Raw genomic sequence first — 15,590 nt, 5'->3', positions numbered from 1 at the left:
AGAGTTGCAAAATCAGGGTTTTTTCTTTTTTCTTTGAAAATGACACATGCTGAGACCCAAGGAGAGACAGAGGAAAGAAAGAGACAAGAAGCTTAAACTTCAGGAACTACTAGAAGCGTGCGTTTACTGTTAGACTGCAGGGAAGCTGCAGTAAAAGCTGTCAGCATTATTTAATCATTGGGGAGATGCTGCTGACAGCGCAGTAATCCCTAATTCTTTACATAAAAAAGTGCCCCATTAAAGAATTACTGTGGTTCAAGCTCCAGTGCAAACCATGGAAAGTGTTCTGGTCGTAGGGGACGGTGCCTGAACACCTTCGGAGCACTGCCAGGTAGCCTTGAGCAAGGCATCGAACCCACAAATGCTCATATAGGGCCCTGCGATGAACTGGGGACCAATCCAGGGGTGGACCTGCCTTTGCCCACTGTGCACCCTCCCCGTGACCCCGAAAGGGTTAAAGCAGTTAAGTAGACGAGCAATGCTAACGTTTACTTATTAAGTAGACGTTGTGTATTTGGTTAATGTGTATTTACAGGGACACGTCGCACAATAGAGGGCAGCTCAGAACGCTGCACTTGTGAAAGATGCGTGCGGTCTAACACCCAATAACATGGCTGCCGAGAAGCAGCTGAAAAGCAGATAAATGACCGTGAAGGCCGCGTCTCATTCCCTGCCCATTGGGTCTCCTTTTGACAAGGTCACACAGGAAGCTGTCTCCGGGGTACGAGAAGCCAAAGAGCCATGAGTCTTGTTATTATTATCATGATTGTTATTATTTTAAAACGGGTTGTTTATGGCTGCTGTTAATTAGTGGCAATCATTGACATAATGTATGAACCGAAGGGTTTACCGGTGGATTTGTTTGAAGCTCTTCGCCTAATCTCGGTCACCATTAGGCGCGAGACCTGGGTGGTAAACTGCAGCAGGTCAGAGAATTTCTCCGTCATGGTGCTGGGCGGCGCATTTCCAAAAACCTGCAACAGTCAGAAAAGCACATTAAAAGCTGCAGACACAATAAAGACAACATGTATGAAGCCACAGAATATTGACCTTTTCTTGATTTTGGTTTGTTTCAAATACATTCAGGTGAGAAAGTGAAACACAATAATGTTAAAAAAATAATAATTTCACCCCGGAAAACACCGGCTTCTCTCTGGGTTCTACCTGGCAGACGTGCCCTAATTTTCCATCCATTAGCATCCAAGGTAGTTTTCTCTGTCAACTGGACTGGGTTTCTTCTCTTGAAGACGTTTCGCCTTCTATCCAGAAGGCTTCTTCAGTTCTGAAATCGCTGGGGAGAGAGCTTGAAAATATATAGCCCCTGTGGACCATTAGCATGCTAATGATCTGGGTGGTCACCTGAGAGTCGTTAGCAGGGTCCACTCAGGTGACCACCCAGATCATTAGCATGCTAATGGTCCACAGGGGCTATATATTTTCAAGCTCTCTCCCCAGCGATTTCAGAACTGAAGAAGCCTTCTGGATAGAAGGCGAAACGTCTTCAAGAGAAGAAACCCAGTCCAGTTGACAGAGAAAACTACCTTGGATACAATGACCTGGATGACTGAGAATTTACACAGACATCCATTAGCATGTTGCACACTGGGCCGATGGGAGAGCAGAGTACCGGCACGACTGTTTCATCCGCCTGTCCTTATTTACCCAGCAAATCTAAGATGTAAGGAGGCCCAGAGCTCCTGGTGCACAGGGAAAACTACTGCAGGAATCTGACAAAAATACACCATCAAAGCAAATCACCATAACTCAACAATTATCTGACAAATGTGAGGCAAGAACAGGGCACTAAGAGCAAACAGATCTGCTCAAAGTCTAAAAAGAGCAACCCAGTCTTTGTTACCCATCAGCCTTTGGGCTGGTATAAAGTGTTGGTGTTCACAGATCTTCCTCCCCAACAGGAGTAGACGATTAGTGTAAAGTTTTCTACAAAGTTGGAGGGGTCTGCCCCAACCTCATCACAAATAAGCCCGGCCTCTCTTCTTCTGCGTTCCTCACAGACAAATGAGCTCGTGATCAGAATTAGTGGCGCTCGGGTTCACCTCCAACTCCAGACCTCCGTCCCTCCTGTAGATTTGACTCACCCTGTTGAATACTGGGAGCATCATGTACAGCTTCTCCTCCTGCTCCTTTTGGGTCATGTGGCGAGGAGGGTGGCACAGCTCGGAGAAGAGGCGGCGCAGATGCATTAGACCCAGGGCGTTGTCCTGGGGGCTGCACTCCTCCTGCCTCGGCCGCCCCATGATCCTCTTCACCATGTTCATCTTTAGAGGCTTTGTCAGACCAAAGGTGGCCCTGCGGGCGGGAGGAAGCGGCCGCGAGTTAGTGTTAAAAACAGGACCACGCAAAAAAGAATCCGCACTTTATCAACAACAATGACTAAGTAAACTGTCGATGACGAACTTTTATGTTCCTGAGTGATGGAGGCTTTTTAAAGAAGCGATTTTCATCTCTTGTCTTTGCAGCAACATTGCTGTATGACTAACTATTATTTTTACAAGTTCCATTCTTTCCAGTCTATCTTTGAGATGGTTGCTAGGATACTTCACCACAGTGCAAAGCCTACACGAGACACACAAATATCAGCTGATAACATGGACTTAATGACCTGGAACATTTGCAACAGGCACCCATGGGTCTGACAACCTGTGGCTCGTTATAAGGCGCACTAACGGTGCTGGTTGAAGGAAAGTTCTCCATGTTATAAATTATGAGCCTTGGGCCATATGTGGAATTACGTACACTGAGGAACAACGCGTGCTGTTGGTTAACGAGACATTAACCAATGGATCATCTTTCTGTTCTCTAGTCTTGTACAAGTGAGCCGCTAGCACAGTTTATTACATTCCAGATCCATTCTCTGGTTCTGAAGGGTTATCTTGACCCTCCAGGCTTTAATATTCTCTCCTCAGGAGTCTGTAAACAGGCTGCATGTTTCTCATGACACAGCTTTAGTTGACATATGTAGCCTGTAGGGTATGGTTTACACACCTTAAAGATAAGAGGACTGGGTATGGTTTTGAAATGTCTTTACATGAATTCATAGCAGGTACACATAGATCAATTGCTTATGTAACATCTACAATTAGTTAAATAAGCTTATATCCGCCCGTGCTGCCCTCTCTCCACTCTTTTTCTGCCCTTTATAGAAGTGATTTTAAATTCTTGATGGACCGACACCTCCTAAACTAGCGGAGGTCAGTCAACCACTGCTCAGAACACACACATGCAGAAGCTGTAGATAACCAGAGGAACATCCTAAAAGTCTGTCTGCCAGTCTTAAATGTTTTCAAGCCGCACATCACATATGGTTACAAATGTTTTGAGCTAAGGATGCTATTTTCCAGCTGGAATCTTGTTTATATGCAAGCTTAAACTTCTTAAAGGTTTAATTTGAATGAATTAAATGATGAAACTCGTCATCTTGAACTGCTGTCTCAGTCATATAATGAGGAAGGCCTCACATTTACAACCTGCCATAACAGTATTTTCCACCACAGGCAACTCAGAAGCAGCTAATGAAGGATTAAATTGCTTGAGCCACTTGTGAGATCTAAACAAATCTGGACTCAAACCAGCCACCCCCGGGCTAAAAGACCCATCCAAGCAGGCTAATTCACTCTTGGCAAGCTTCTCCATCTGACGGTTGTATCGAAACCTGATTATATTGTTACAGTTGCTGGTAAAATCCACAATGGTGAGGTCTTTGGGATCAGCAGTTTCAGACAACTTCTCCTTTGTACACAGACGCAAACTTCCACCAATGTTCTCCTTTTGCTTCTACACAAGAATAAAGAACTCATCTCTGACAGGAAGAACCTTACTGATCTGAAAACCTCCGGAGAATTTAAGTCTCAGCAGTTTGGTGAGGAACGACCGCTGTCTCCCTGTACTTTCATAAGGCAGCTCAGACTACAGGTCATCTCGACCACTTCCAGCCACTTTTGTCTTTCCCGTTTCCTTCTTTAAAAATCATAATAGCAGACAAACAAGGCTTTAAAGGCTTCCACGCCTTATTCTGTTCTCCAGCAACATGGCACCGGGGCATTAAAACATTACTGTACCGTGCTGTCCTCTGCGTGAACCTCCACTCAAACAAATCCATTTACCATCCACAATTTCACTCACTTTTATCCCAAGTGCCCGGCACTGTCCATGAAACTCCAGGGATTGAGTACTTCACTCGTATCAGTGCTGAGCGTTTTTGACAGGCAAATCCTGTAATAGTCATTCCTAAAAAATAAAAAACACACAGTGCACGAGTGTGACAGTGGTGTAATCACAGGCACGATGAGGATCAATTGACACAAGACATTTAAAGGCGGCCTCTCACAATAGAGAGCCCGGTTCTGGTTTTACTGTCCACCATCTCTGCGGTTCTGAGATAAGAGATTAAACCATGTTCCAGGGTGGAAACTGTTTCCTGCTGCAGACTGATAAAGCACCATGAACTTTTAACTTGCACGGCTGTTTTCAGTCTATTTAATTGCGCGTTATCCAAATGTAGAGATGAATGGGTTTAATGTAAAGAAGCCAACAAAGCTAGCCGAACGCTAAAACAGCAAACAAACCTCAGCCTTTCTTGTACCAGCTTTAATTTCTCGTTTAAATGAGGAACAGGCGGCTGAACGTGGTGTTCCGCGACAAGAGGAAGTTGTGTGGCGAGGTCTGACGAGCAACGCTGCTGAGACGTTAGCAAAGAGTTGTGCTGATTTATGCTTCTGTGTGCAACCGAAAGGTCAAAAACAACAATCACAGAAAGGTTCATCTGAGTCAGCTATTAACTGCACCTATATTACGGCCATAAACACACTTCTGCAACCAACATGCACTATTTCCAGACATTGTTGCTTGAAAAGGAAACTATTTTATGGTTGGAAATACTACTTTCACCAAGCAATTTCATGATTATGCAGTGTGACCCTATTTTCATGGAACAAATAAGAACCAATTTCTTTTTCCTTGGTGGTGTATTATTATGATTACAGCTGTAACCAATACACACATACACTCTTAACAAAGTGGGAGGAGAAATCTTGCTGACAATGTTCCTCTTCCTGTGTGGACACAAACACGTATTCCGTGATGAATTAATAAATACCGTTCCCATTAATAAAACACCAGTACAGGCCACAGTCGCACTGAGCCAGGAGACCTCAGCTGTGAGGGGATAAAGATGGACGAGTATCAACAGCATCAGCAGAAAAGCTGCTCTTCAAAAGGAAACCCAGCCACAGACGTGGATGATGAGTCGAGTCTGTTCCTCGCTGCACCTGAAAACTGGGACAACATCTTGAAAATGGGGATTCTGCATGACCCCAATCCTTACGTTCACCTCCCAGAGGATGATGCCCCCTCCTTCATCAATTATCTGTGCATTAATGACATTAACCTAGTCCAGCACTTGGAATCTGTCAGCTTAAACATTCAAAATCAATTCATATTTGGCCAAAGAGTGTCTGACTAAGGTCTACTGAACAGATAAACATCGACCCATGGCCAGTTTCATGCTCCACAATTAGTAAAACAAAAAAAAAAATAACAGAAGGTTTCTTTTTAATTCAGAAATGACCTAAAAGGCCGAATTAATTCAATGTTGTAACCTAGCCTCGCATTTATTTATGACATGGGTTCTCAGGCTGTTGTCATTGGTAGATGGGCAGCATCTGAGAGCAGCAGGACCAGGACCACAAACTGGGGCAAACACATGTCATGAGACTCACCATAAGGTGGAACTGGAAAAATCAACAAGGACAGAAAGAGATCCACTGACAAATTACAGATCACTCCACCCCTTCTGTAAGCAACGAACGTCCCAAAACCACATCAGCGAGCCGAGGACTGGGACAAAGGTTTCTGTGGAATACTTGAGTCTGAGGGTGGATGTTTAATTTATCATTGTAAATGTGACTGGTTTTTTTGATCAGTCTTGCTTCAAATTTGGTCAATAACTTGTTCGACTGTAGCACTATTGTTGGTAAACACTCATGCTAAAGGTGCTAAGGCTGCGTTTCCCTCCCTGAACACCAGATCTGTAACTGAAATATGGACGAGAGCTAAGAAATAAGGACTAATTCTGGTAAAAATGGTAAAAACTGCAAGGACAGCATTGAAACCGGGTGATTTGCATCACAATGGGACACAGCAGAATTATTAATTAAAGGCTGAATGAAGCCCTGCAGTTGATTATTTCAGGGATAAGCGACACTTTACACAAGCACGCGTCCAGCGTTTGCACGCCACAAAATGTTCAGAAAGAGCTGAAGGACCTTCTGGGTGACACATTTTTATATAACAAAACAAGCGACTCTCTTAGCTTTCCTCCAGAGTTACGCAACCTGCCCAGCGATTCTCACGGAACAGGAGCTTCGTGCACACTTACTCAACATTTGGGAAGAGAAACATAAATCAGGAGGATTAAGATGTGAGGAATTAAAGGAACAAGTGGTTAAGATAAGGCATCCCTGATGGTGTCGACAGCCACTGTTTAAGACGCTGAAAGGACGGATGGAACTTCCACTCTTGTGTGGTGGGAAACTGGACTGGCTTTCTTGGCCCTGCACTGTTTTCCTTGAAGCGGTCTTTTAAGCGGACGCCAGCTTCAATGAGCGTCTCCGAGTTAGCGCTAACTCCTGGGAGATGGAGCCAGCCAATGCCCCGGAACAGCCCGGCTCCTCAAAGGCTCGGGAGGCGGTTTCTCTGGTGACGGTGATGTCATCGCAGGAATGCGGCCCGTCTGACAGTTGTGTGTTAGCGAGTAGTTTTGGAGGTAAAAATCAAACTTTACAAATGCTAATTCGAGGAGGGTAAATGTGGGAGCAGAAAAATGGCCTCCGCTTGCACAATCACACATGGAAACAGGACCGGCTGATTTTGAATAACAACCTCTAAAAAAAAAACAGGTGAAACACCCAGGAAACAGGCCTGGAAATGACCACACACACACAAGCAACGTTGTCACGCTGTGTGAAGGTAAACGAGGCCTGCAGCGCCTTCATTTCCTACCTGTGGCTCGCCTCCATTTTACTGCAATTTCACAGAAAATGACCATGACGCCTCCGAAGATGACGAAAAAACAACCGATGTGGCCAACAGAAGCATCCCTTCCTTCCAAAATGGAGAGCACGCCGCGCCTCAGAGGTTGCCTACACTTTCTTTAAAGTCACGACATGTTTTACGGAAGGTAATTAACATTCTGCTCCGTTTTTGTGGTAAAAATAGGGTCTAATTCATCAAATGTTGGCTCGGGAGGCGTCAGGATATCTGATCGCATGCGACTGTTGCATCCCTCACCGATGAGCCGTGGTAACCAGGGCGATCTAAAATTATTAATACCACTTACAGCATTCAAATATATCCCCCCGAGGTCAGGCTCAACAGTAAACAAACTCTTGGTCACCGTGGAAACAATCCCAGCTCTTAATTCTCCCTACCTGCTCTTCTCTCTGCGCTCCGCCAGCATTTCAACTCCTCAGCAGCAGAGACGATGGAGATAAGTGTGTAGGTACGAGGACGGGCTCCTCACCCCCCGAAAACCCGCTGTCCTGGTGGGGGACGCCGCAACAATGGTGTCATGCCTTCGCCTTACCGGGGACGGGAAAGAGAGGCCGAGCGCGGCGGAGGAACGGCTCGGCTTCATTGGCAGCGCCGGCAGCTTTGTCTGTGCGTGAGTGTGTGTGTGTGTGAGCGTGTGTGTGTGTGTGTGTGTGTGTGTGTGGCCTGCCGGGACTGGCACAGCTGATCCCCCCCTGACACCGGGCGGGGTGCACAGGGCTGTGGAGGAAGACGAGCGGAGGTGGGGTGGGAATGGAATATACCATTTAGATAAGAAAGAGAGGGGGGGGGGGGGCATCACCTACAGGAGTCACATTAATGTTGCATAAATAACGATTACAACAAACAGAAGTCAGTGCTGCTCCATGACCACATTAGCTGCTAATGCAGGTTGTATTTTAAGACTAGTTACCATGGGTGGTTATATGACTTCCTTTGGTTTACTTTGGTTCACTGTTCACTCTAAATATCACCAGAGCTGACTAGTCTGTTTTTAAACGGCTGTTGCGTGGATATGAGGCCGCGGGGAGCTGAGCGGCATCCGCCCAACACTGGCGATGCCGGCAGCAACGCTGGATACGCACGAGAAAGTGAAAAGAATCAACAGTTGGAGAGAGGTGCCGTGGTTTAGGAGCCTGGGGGGGGGGGTTCTGGGGAGCAGGAAGTGCTCTTCACAGCAACGACAACTCCAGGTCTGGACCGGCATAAACCCGTCAGAGAGCTGCAACATCTCACAGGGTACCAACATCCCTCCACCGTTGGGTCAGTTTCAACAACAGCTCGTTAATGTTTTAAAAATAGCTTTAAAAATCCTTGTTTGGAACGAACCACAGAGCGGAGGAAATGGTGCATTGTCTTCAGGATATGCAGCAACGGAAAGGTTGAAATCGGAGACGCCTGGCAGCTCTCTGTGTCACGCACCTGGCCCAAACAGGCCTCCGTAGCTCCAATTCCACATTCAACAGCACGTGTTTACTGTCACATCCTACTCCATCTTTAATATTCGAGTGTGTAACCAAAGGTGCGGCACTAACCAAATATTTCCCATCACTGCTCCACGTATGTCAACCGCAGCATCTGTGTCTCCGCAACCTGTATTAACGAGATCGGGATAAAGCTAGAGAACTGGCTCAGCGTGCAAACACGGAGAGCTCTGCAAAAGGAGTGGGATTTAATCGGAGCGCTGCACAAACAGGAGCAGTTCTGGTGCCAGCAGAGCCCCAGAAACACGTCACCGGTGTAAAAACTGGCGGTTTGGGACAATAAACTGCCCAGCAGATGTTTAATAGGCGGTAAACAGTGATGCAGAGCAGATCCAGGGTGGTGGTGGTTGCATGAAGTTTGGTCCAAATCACAATATTCCATGAGAAATATGTACATTTCTGCACTGTCATGAAGCACAAACACAATCATTATTGACTCTACACATGCAGCAAATATGACAGATTTAGGGAGGGCGATCACAACTGAGCTGTCATTTCAACAGCATTGCAATCAAAGCGGACTGGAAATGATTATGGGATGAAACAGAGCCTGCGTGACCACCGTGGAGGCGTGAACGCGCTTCCATCATATGTTAAATGAACATATGAACATATGATCGAAGCCCATGCTAACGTGGTCGGTGCTCCTCGGGGTGGGAGCCAGCAGCCATGTAACCGGGAACAATGCACAAACCGAGGGGCGGTTCACGCAGGTGAAGCGCAGTCTCACGCACGAAATAAGGTCAAAGTAACGCCAGTTTTTGCCAGTCATTGCACCGCCTGCAAACAGACCCCCCACCCCCCTCCCGAGGTTAACGCAAACCTCAGCCAGCCCGCACCGTAGCACCAGATCCTGGGGCGACGGTTCAAATTCCACCGGTCTGACTGCTCGTCTGTTTTAACTCATCCCTGCCCCCGAGCACCAGAGTGGCGGAACACAGATTTAGGCGCAGCCGAGGAAGCCAAAACTTGCTCTCTGTGCCCGAAATTCTGCCACCTACGTTAGCTTCTGCCACCACCGCCAGCGAGCTAGCGGCCAGCTGACATCGCCGCATCTGAACGACAACTGTCAGGCTAAACGCTGGCCTCAAGTAAATACAACACGAAAATAAGGAGCCGGTTTAGATTTCATTCCACACGGATGTGCGTCGTCATTGCGACTCTTCCTACTGTCGTACATTATTCGCTTGTATCGCCGTGGAAGATTGGACAAACAAACAAACAAACAAAAAACTACCGAGCCGAGATGCAAATTGTTGTCAACGTTAGCTAACTCGCATGCTAGCGAGGTGCTAGCTAGCCCCTCCAGAGACCACCGCGGATCCGCCATTCACTCACCAGTAAGCAGTGGATTCCTTCGGCGATATTGTTAACGTTATCCCCCGGTGTGTCAGCTACGTGGGGCACTCCGGGCGTCTCCATAAGTCGCGGACCATGTTTTACTCCAAAGGTGCTCACAGCGTCCCCTCTTTCCACCCGGTGGCCATTTTTCGCTGAACATTTAAGTCGTCCCAGTGCTGATTTTTCCTCCCAGCACACAGCATCCTCCTCTGGGCTCCGGACCACATCTGCGAGGGAACCCTGACATCTGCTGGATCCACGCTGGAAGACACTGGGAGGCCGCGATGCCTCTATTTCTGCAGCACAATTTGAGGACTAAATGTGCACTAGTGCACAGTAAAGGTGTGGAGGGTGCTCTGGGACAGTCTATTAAAATTCACCATCAATATTTCTCTCAGCAGGAGCAACAAACATTTTAAATGTAATTAAAAGTGTGAAATGTTCTTGGCTCCATCGTGTTGATTTATAAAACTCATGATATCTCATTTAGAGGTATATGTGGTATACTTTTAATACATGTCTCAGCATGGATATATATATATATTTATTATGCTGCTGGGGGGGGTCGATATGAATTTGTAACACATGTTTGTTATTTGTTTGTTATTGGGACAAAGATCTATATGACACTGGATGGTCAACAGTAAATAAGCCGAAAGGTGCAAAATGCCGTCTCCTGTAATGCATTGTGCATCTCAAAGGAGATTCTCCATTTTCACAGGCTTTTAACCATGCAAATGAAATTAAAGGTGGGTAAAAAGCGTAAAATGAAATGTAAAAAGTAACTTTTGATGAAGGCGGGAACACCATTTGAACGCATTTTGCGCGCCATCTGAACAAGCTGCAACATTGATTGCGCAGCACTAGATGGCAGAACGTGATCAGACAGGAAATCCCCGTGTGGACGGTGGTTGGTTTGGTTACACATTTGTTACAAACCTCAAACCTCAGCGGGTATCAGTGGTACTTTTAGTGGTTAGATCTTTTTATGATTTCTCTTTTTTCTGCAGAGGCTGAGTTCCCACATGTTACTTCCTATATGATCTTTCTGGCTTTTATAGGTATATTTGCATGTTTTCCCAGTGCCTCTTGTCTGCAGAAACATACACATTAGCTTGATTGGAGAAAGGGGGGATTACCAAGACAAAGGCAACCTCCTGTGTGCACGTGCGTGCGTGTGTGTGTGTGTGTGTCTTGATGGACTAGTTACATGACAAGTTTTGTAGTCGGTGGAAATTCCCAACTTTCCCAATAGCCGTGTAAACATCAAAATGAACAACAACGCCGCCATAAACAGCAGACACTGAACTGGAAGCAATTAAATCACCAACAAGCCTGAACATGAGCTTTACGGCCATTGTTGTCTGTGAATAAAGATTAACGGACAAAGATCTGATCACTTTGACCGTATTAAGACGCGTGGAAACGTTGACTGTCAACGGGCATTCTCAACCGTTGACAGCCAGGGGTTGAATTGCAGAAGATAAAGTCAGTTCCTGGAACTAAATGCTGAGAACTCCGCCCCAATTCCCCAGAAATGCATCTCCAGCATGAAGACCGTCTTAAAATGTAAACAGATCTCATCGAGGTGTTTCGGGGATCTGATGCAGCACAGATAAAGGAGTAATATTTCCAGTAACTTAACATAAAAATGAAAGTGTCCGATAAACATCGAGTTTCAACCTGAGACTGCCCGTTCTGGGAACACAGCTGCATCGTCTGAAAAGTAAACAATAAGTTTACGTCAACAGTGCAGACCGTAAACAGTCTCTATTTTGTCAAAAGCAAAGAAGAACCATCTCAAACACGCCGTCCCCTTGCTACATCACCATGGCGGCAGCATCATTCCGCGAGGAACCGAGGCTCTCCTGCAGCAGGTCCTGCAGAACCATGAGTCGACGGCTCAGTCAGATGGAGAAGTTGAGTTTGGGCTGTGAAAGAGAGCTGATAGAAGCTGATACAAGCAGCCAAAGAGTGATGGAACGGGCCTGCAGGTAAAGATGCAGGTAAAGGACACCTGGAATTGATGTTTCCAAGGAGAGTGTTGTCGTTCTTCATGTCAGATGGCCACAGTCACTGTTGTAGGCCGTTTGTAACTTGGAGAAAGTCCTGGAACAGGATCATTGACCTGTTGGGCTTCATGGTTGCTAGAACGACCAGCTCCCACCTGGTGGGCGGGGCTTAATAACGTCTGGCAGCGGCTACCCCAAGTTCAGGTTTATGACACAAGATTGTGTTGGGATTTTATGAAAAATGTGTAAAAATGGGTCTTTCTGTGACACCAGAACCACCAGAAGATCATGAAGCTCTAAAGTCCTTCCCACTGACTTTAGATTGAAACATTTTTCCATGTCAAAAGCTACATTATGTTTATTTATGTTTTGTGTAATGTCTGAGTGTGAAATGAAAATATTGTGCATTTCAGTTTTGTCGTAACAAAAAGTTGCCACTTCAGTTTACAATGCATCAAACGTTTATTGTCACTCATGTCAGCTCATACATACAAAATACCTCCAGTAAAAGAGATTATCTGGAAAACAGCAGCTTTGGTTTATTTAAATAAACAGTGAGACTTTCACTGTTCGTCCCTTTCAGCAATAAATGGCCTAAACGAACTTGGAAGAGGGACAAAGTCACAGTTGGATTTGGGATTCACACCATTTGTCAGCACAAATGAGATGAGATCATGACGACAGCCAATGATGTTCCAGTTGTCATCTTCTGAAACGCTCTCCAGCTCTTCCTCCATCACTCACTCCACCTGCAAATATAGCAAACCAGGTATTAGATGCTAATCTGAAGCAGTTCTCCTCAACGCTGGGACAGAAACAGAGCTATTTAGGCTGGTTGTGTACCTGAACCTCAGCCTATTTCTGTTTCCTCTTCTCCAGAGCATCAATGTGTTTCTTCACCCACTTCTCTTCACTGGGATGGGAGACACACAGGTGGCGTCCATTCTTTGTCACAAAGCTGGTGATGCAGAAGAGAAACACAATTAGAAGAAAGAATGCAAAGAAGAGTTCCACCCAATGACCTCCGATTGATGGACGGAGGTTTTTTTTGATGTTTGACCCTCACACAGTAGCGTCGATGTCACAGCCGGTCCCAGAATCCTGAATCCTGTAGCTTTGGATTCTCTGAAGTGGGAAGAATTTGGAGGTTTTGGTCTTACAGCAGTCCAGCACAACTTCAGCTGCAGCAGGACAAATGCAGAACGTGTCAGAGCCAGTGGCGAGGACGTGCACACACACCTGCCCCCAATGCACCCAGGAGACTGAAATCCCCCTTCCTGCTTACCTGCTGCAAACTCAATGCAGACGAGAGCCAGGAGGAGCAGCGCTGCAGCCCGGGAGGCCATGTCTCTGGTTCTTTCTGGGGTTGTGAGTTGGGCTCCTTCTGCAGGTGTGTGAGGACGACAGGCTGCAGCTGCTTTTATAGCCGTGCATGCGAAAGTGAAAGTTAAATCAGCTCTCTTTGACTGGAAATGGGGAAAGCGTTGGCACGATCCAGCACACCGCCGCTCTGTCATGCCAGCCAATACTCTCTCCTTCAGGCATGTTTGATCTGGTGCTGGTTTAGCTTGAAAGACATTAAATGTCAGTTAATGTGTAATGTTAAATTGTAACTGAAGTCCAAATAATTTCATCAGCTGTGGTGTCAGTTGGCTTCTTTCCCCAAGACACTGAGGGTTCGATTACCGTAAGAGGAGCATGCGGGAGTGTTCGCACACGTACCTGCATCAACCCAAACATTCCAAAAAGGATGACCTAAACCTGCGTGATGTCCCAGTGTCCTCTGCTAGGCTTCCAAATTCAGAGATGCTTCATGAACTAAGAAACAATTTTTCGCACTTAAGGGAGGAACAATCTAATGATATATGTGCCTTGATTAATGAGTTTCCAGGTTTGTTTTCCGACGTTCCGACATTAACCAATGTACTTCGCCATGACATTGATGTAGGTGACCAGGCACCAATAAAACAGCACGCATATTGTGTCAGTCCAACAAAAAGAGCAATTATGCAATCGGAGGTAGCCTATCTCCTCAATCATGGACTGGCCGAGCCCAGTGCTAGCGCGTGGAGTTCGCCGTGTCTCCTGGTTCCCAAACCAGATGGCACTTTTAGATTCTGTACAGACTACAGAAAACCGACTCTTTCCCCTTACCTCGTATGGAGGATTGCGTTGATCGTGTTGGCTCCGCCCACTTCGTTACGAAATTAGATCTTCTCAAGGGCTACTGGCAAGTGGGATTAACAGCCAGAGCCTCTGAAGTTTCTGCCTTCGTAACACCTGACAGCTTCATGCAATACAAGGTTATGGCGTTTGGTCTTAAAAATGCCCCATCAAGCTTCCAACGGCTTATGAATAAAGTTCTCGCTGGTGTCCCAAACTGTGAGTCGTACTTGGATGATGTGGTCATTTACTCATCCTCCTGGTCTGAGCATATTGATAACATTCGCTTGGTATTCACGCGCTTGAGAGATGCGTCTCTGACCCTCAACCTAGCTAAATGTGAATTCACCAAAGCAACCGTAACCTACTTGGGAAAACAGGTTGGCCAAGGCCAAGTGCGCCCAGTGGAAGCTAAAGTATCCGCTATCGTGGACTTCCCCCATTTGTCACGTTCCAGTCTAGGGTATGGAATTGTGAACCAGGGAAAAGTGAAGGTGGCACGAGGAATAACGCAAGATCAATAAGTGAATTATAGATTTAATGGCAAAAGTGGGGTTGATACAAAAATAAATGAGCACTTAAATTATAGAGGTCTAATCAATAGTTACAGGCACAGACCATGGCGCAGCACCTATTGAAACAGAGAAACACAAAACACGGGGGCGGGACAAAACGGAACCAAACGCGCAAAGGTGCGCAGAGCGCACAGTAAAAGCAAACTAAACCACATAACTGGGATCTTAACAGCGAAAGTGAAAGTTAAATCAGCTCTCTTTGACTGGAAATGGGGAAAGCGTTGGCACGATCCAGCACACCGCCGCTCCGTCATGCGAGCCAATACTCTCTCCTTCAGGCATGTTTGATCTGGTGCTGGTTTAGCTTGAAAGGCGCACGTGTGCATTAATCACAGCTGCAGCAGAGCAAAGTATTTAACGAAAGAAGGTTTTCTTCTGCGGTCAGAGAGCATCTTTCAGGAATATTAAATGTCAGTTAATGTGTAATGTTAAATTGTAACTGAAGTCCAAATAATTTCATCAGCTGTGGTGTCAGTTGGCTTCTTTCCCCAAGACACTGAGGGTTCGATTACCGTAAGAGGAGCATGCGGGAGTGTTTGCACACGTACCTGCATCAACCCAAACATTCCAAAAAAATCACTGGGAAATGTTGAGCAACAATCAGAGTTGCCCCTTTCCAGGCAACAGGAAGAGCTCTAAACCAGAAGTGGTTTAACTACTCAGAGTGAGGGTCAGTAAAAAATAATCACTCCAAGCTTTGCTGAGGAAAGTGCCAGTAAGAGATGTGACATGTGGGAAAGTGGGGCGGCGTGTTTGAGACTGTTCTTCTTTGTTTTTGCCAAAATAAAGCATCTTCCTGATGACCTGAGAAGGTCTCCAAACTCTGTTGGGGCTTTACTTTCTGCTGTTGCTGTGATTTTTGAAGATATGACACCTGCTGCAGGTTGAAGTTCTGAGTGGTCTGAAGTGTCTTGGAAGCCTCTCTCCTCCCTTTCTGTGAGAACATC

General features: G+C 46.1%; 2 protein-coding genes across 7 annotated transcripts in view; both read right to left on the bottom strand.

Annotated features, from left to right (window-relative positions):
• Positions 1-10,110, bottom strand: part of wdfy3 (WD repeat and FYVE domain containing 3) — a 48,501-nt gene extending 38,391 nt beyond the window's left edge. For 2 of the 6 annotated variants that reach the window (XM_029829488.1, XM_029829490.1), the window contains exons 1-3: positions 7,449-7,763; positions 2,100-2,310; positions 851-974 (exon numbers count right to left, since the gene is read on the bottom strand). In XM_029829488.1, coding sequence (XP_029685348.1) covers positions 851-974; positions 2,100-2,310; positions 7,449-7,477 — 364 coding nt within the window. In that variant the 5' untranslated portion in view covers positions 7,478-7,763. Of the gene's footprint in view, positions 1-850; positions 975-2,099; positions 2,311-4,143; positions 4,249-7,448; positions 7,764-9,890 lie in introns of those variants that run through there. The other 4 variants (XM_029829491.1, XM_029829489.1, XM_029829494.1 and 1 more) reach the window with 4 other exon arrangements.
• A 2,238-nt stretch (positions 10,111-12,348) lies between these two features.
• On the bottom strand, positions 12,349-13,337 carry LOC101077134 (C-C motif chemokine 13). The gene is made up of 4 exons (XM_003975063.3): positions 13,191-13,337; positions 12,972-13,086; positions 12,749-12,863; positions 12,349-12,654 (listed from the first exon to the last, which is right to left on the bottom strand). The coding sequence occupies exons 1-3, from the start codon at positions 13,249-13,251 to the stop codon at positions 12,761-12,763; spliced, it is 279 nt and encodes a 92-aa protein (XP_003975112.1). The 5' UTR covers positions 13,252-13,337; the 3' UTR covers positions 12,349-12,654; positions 12,749-12,760.
• Between the last annotated feature and the right edge of the window lie 2,253 nt (positions 13,338-15,590).

This window comes from Takifugu rubripes, chromosome 21 (genome assembly GCF_901000725.2).
Source record: "Takifugu rubripes chromosome 21, fTakRub1.2, whole genome shotgun sequence".
NCBI lineage: Eukaryota > Metazoa > Chordata > Actinopteri > Tetraodontiformes > Tetraodontidae > Takifugu > Takifugu rubripes.
Note: the sequence above shows the minus strand (reverse complement) of the source record. Positions and strands in the feature narration are given on the sequence as shown.

Excerpts from the sequence above, each read along its gene's own strand:
- LOC101077134 (XM_003975063.3), bottom strand. The coding sequence starts at position 13,251 with ATGGCCTCCCGGGCTGCAGCGCTGCTCCTCCTGGCTCTCGTCTGCATT. Across the intron at positions 13,087-13,190 it reads CTGCATTGAGTTTGCAGCAG|CTGAAGTTGTGCTGGACTGC; the intron begins GTAAGCAGGAAG and ends GTCCTGCTGCAG. Across the intron at positions 12,864-12,971 it reads TGTGACATCGACGCTACTGT|CTTTGTGACAAAGAATGGAC; the intron begins GTGAGGGTCAAA and ends CTGCATCACCAG.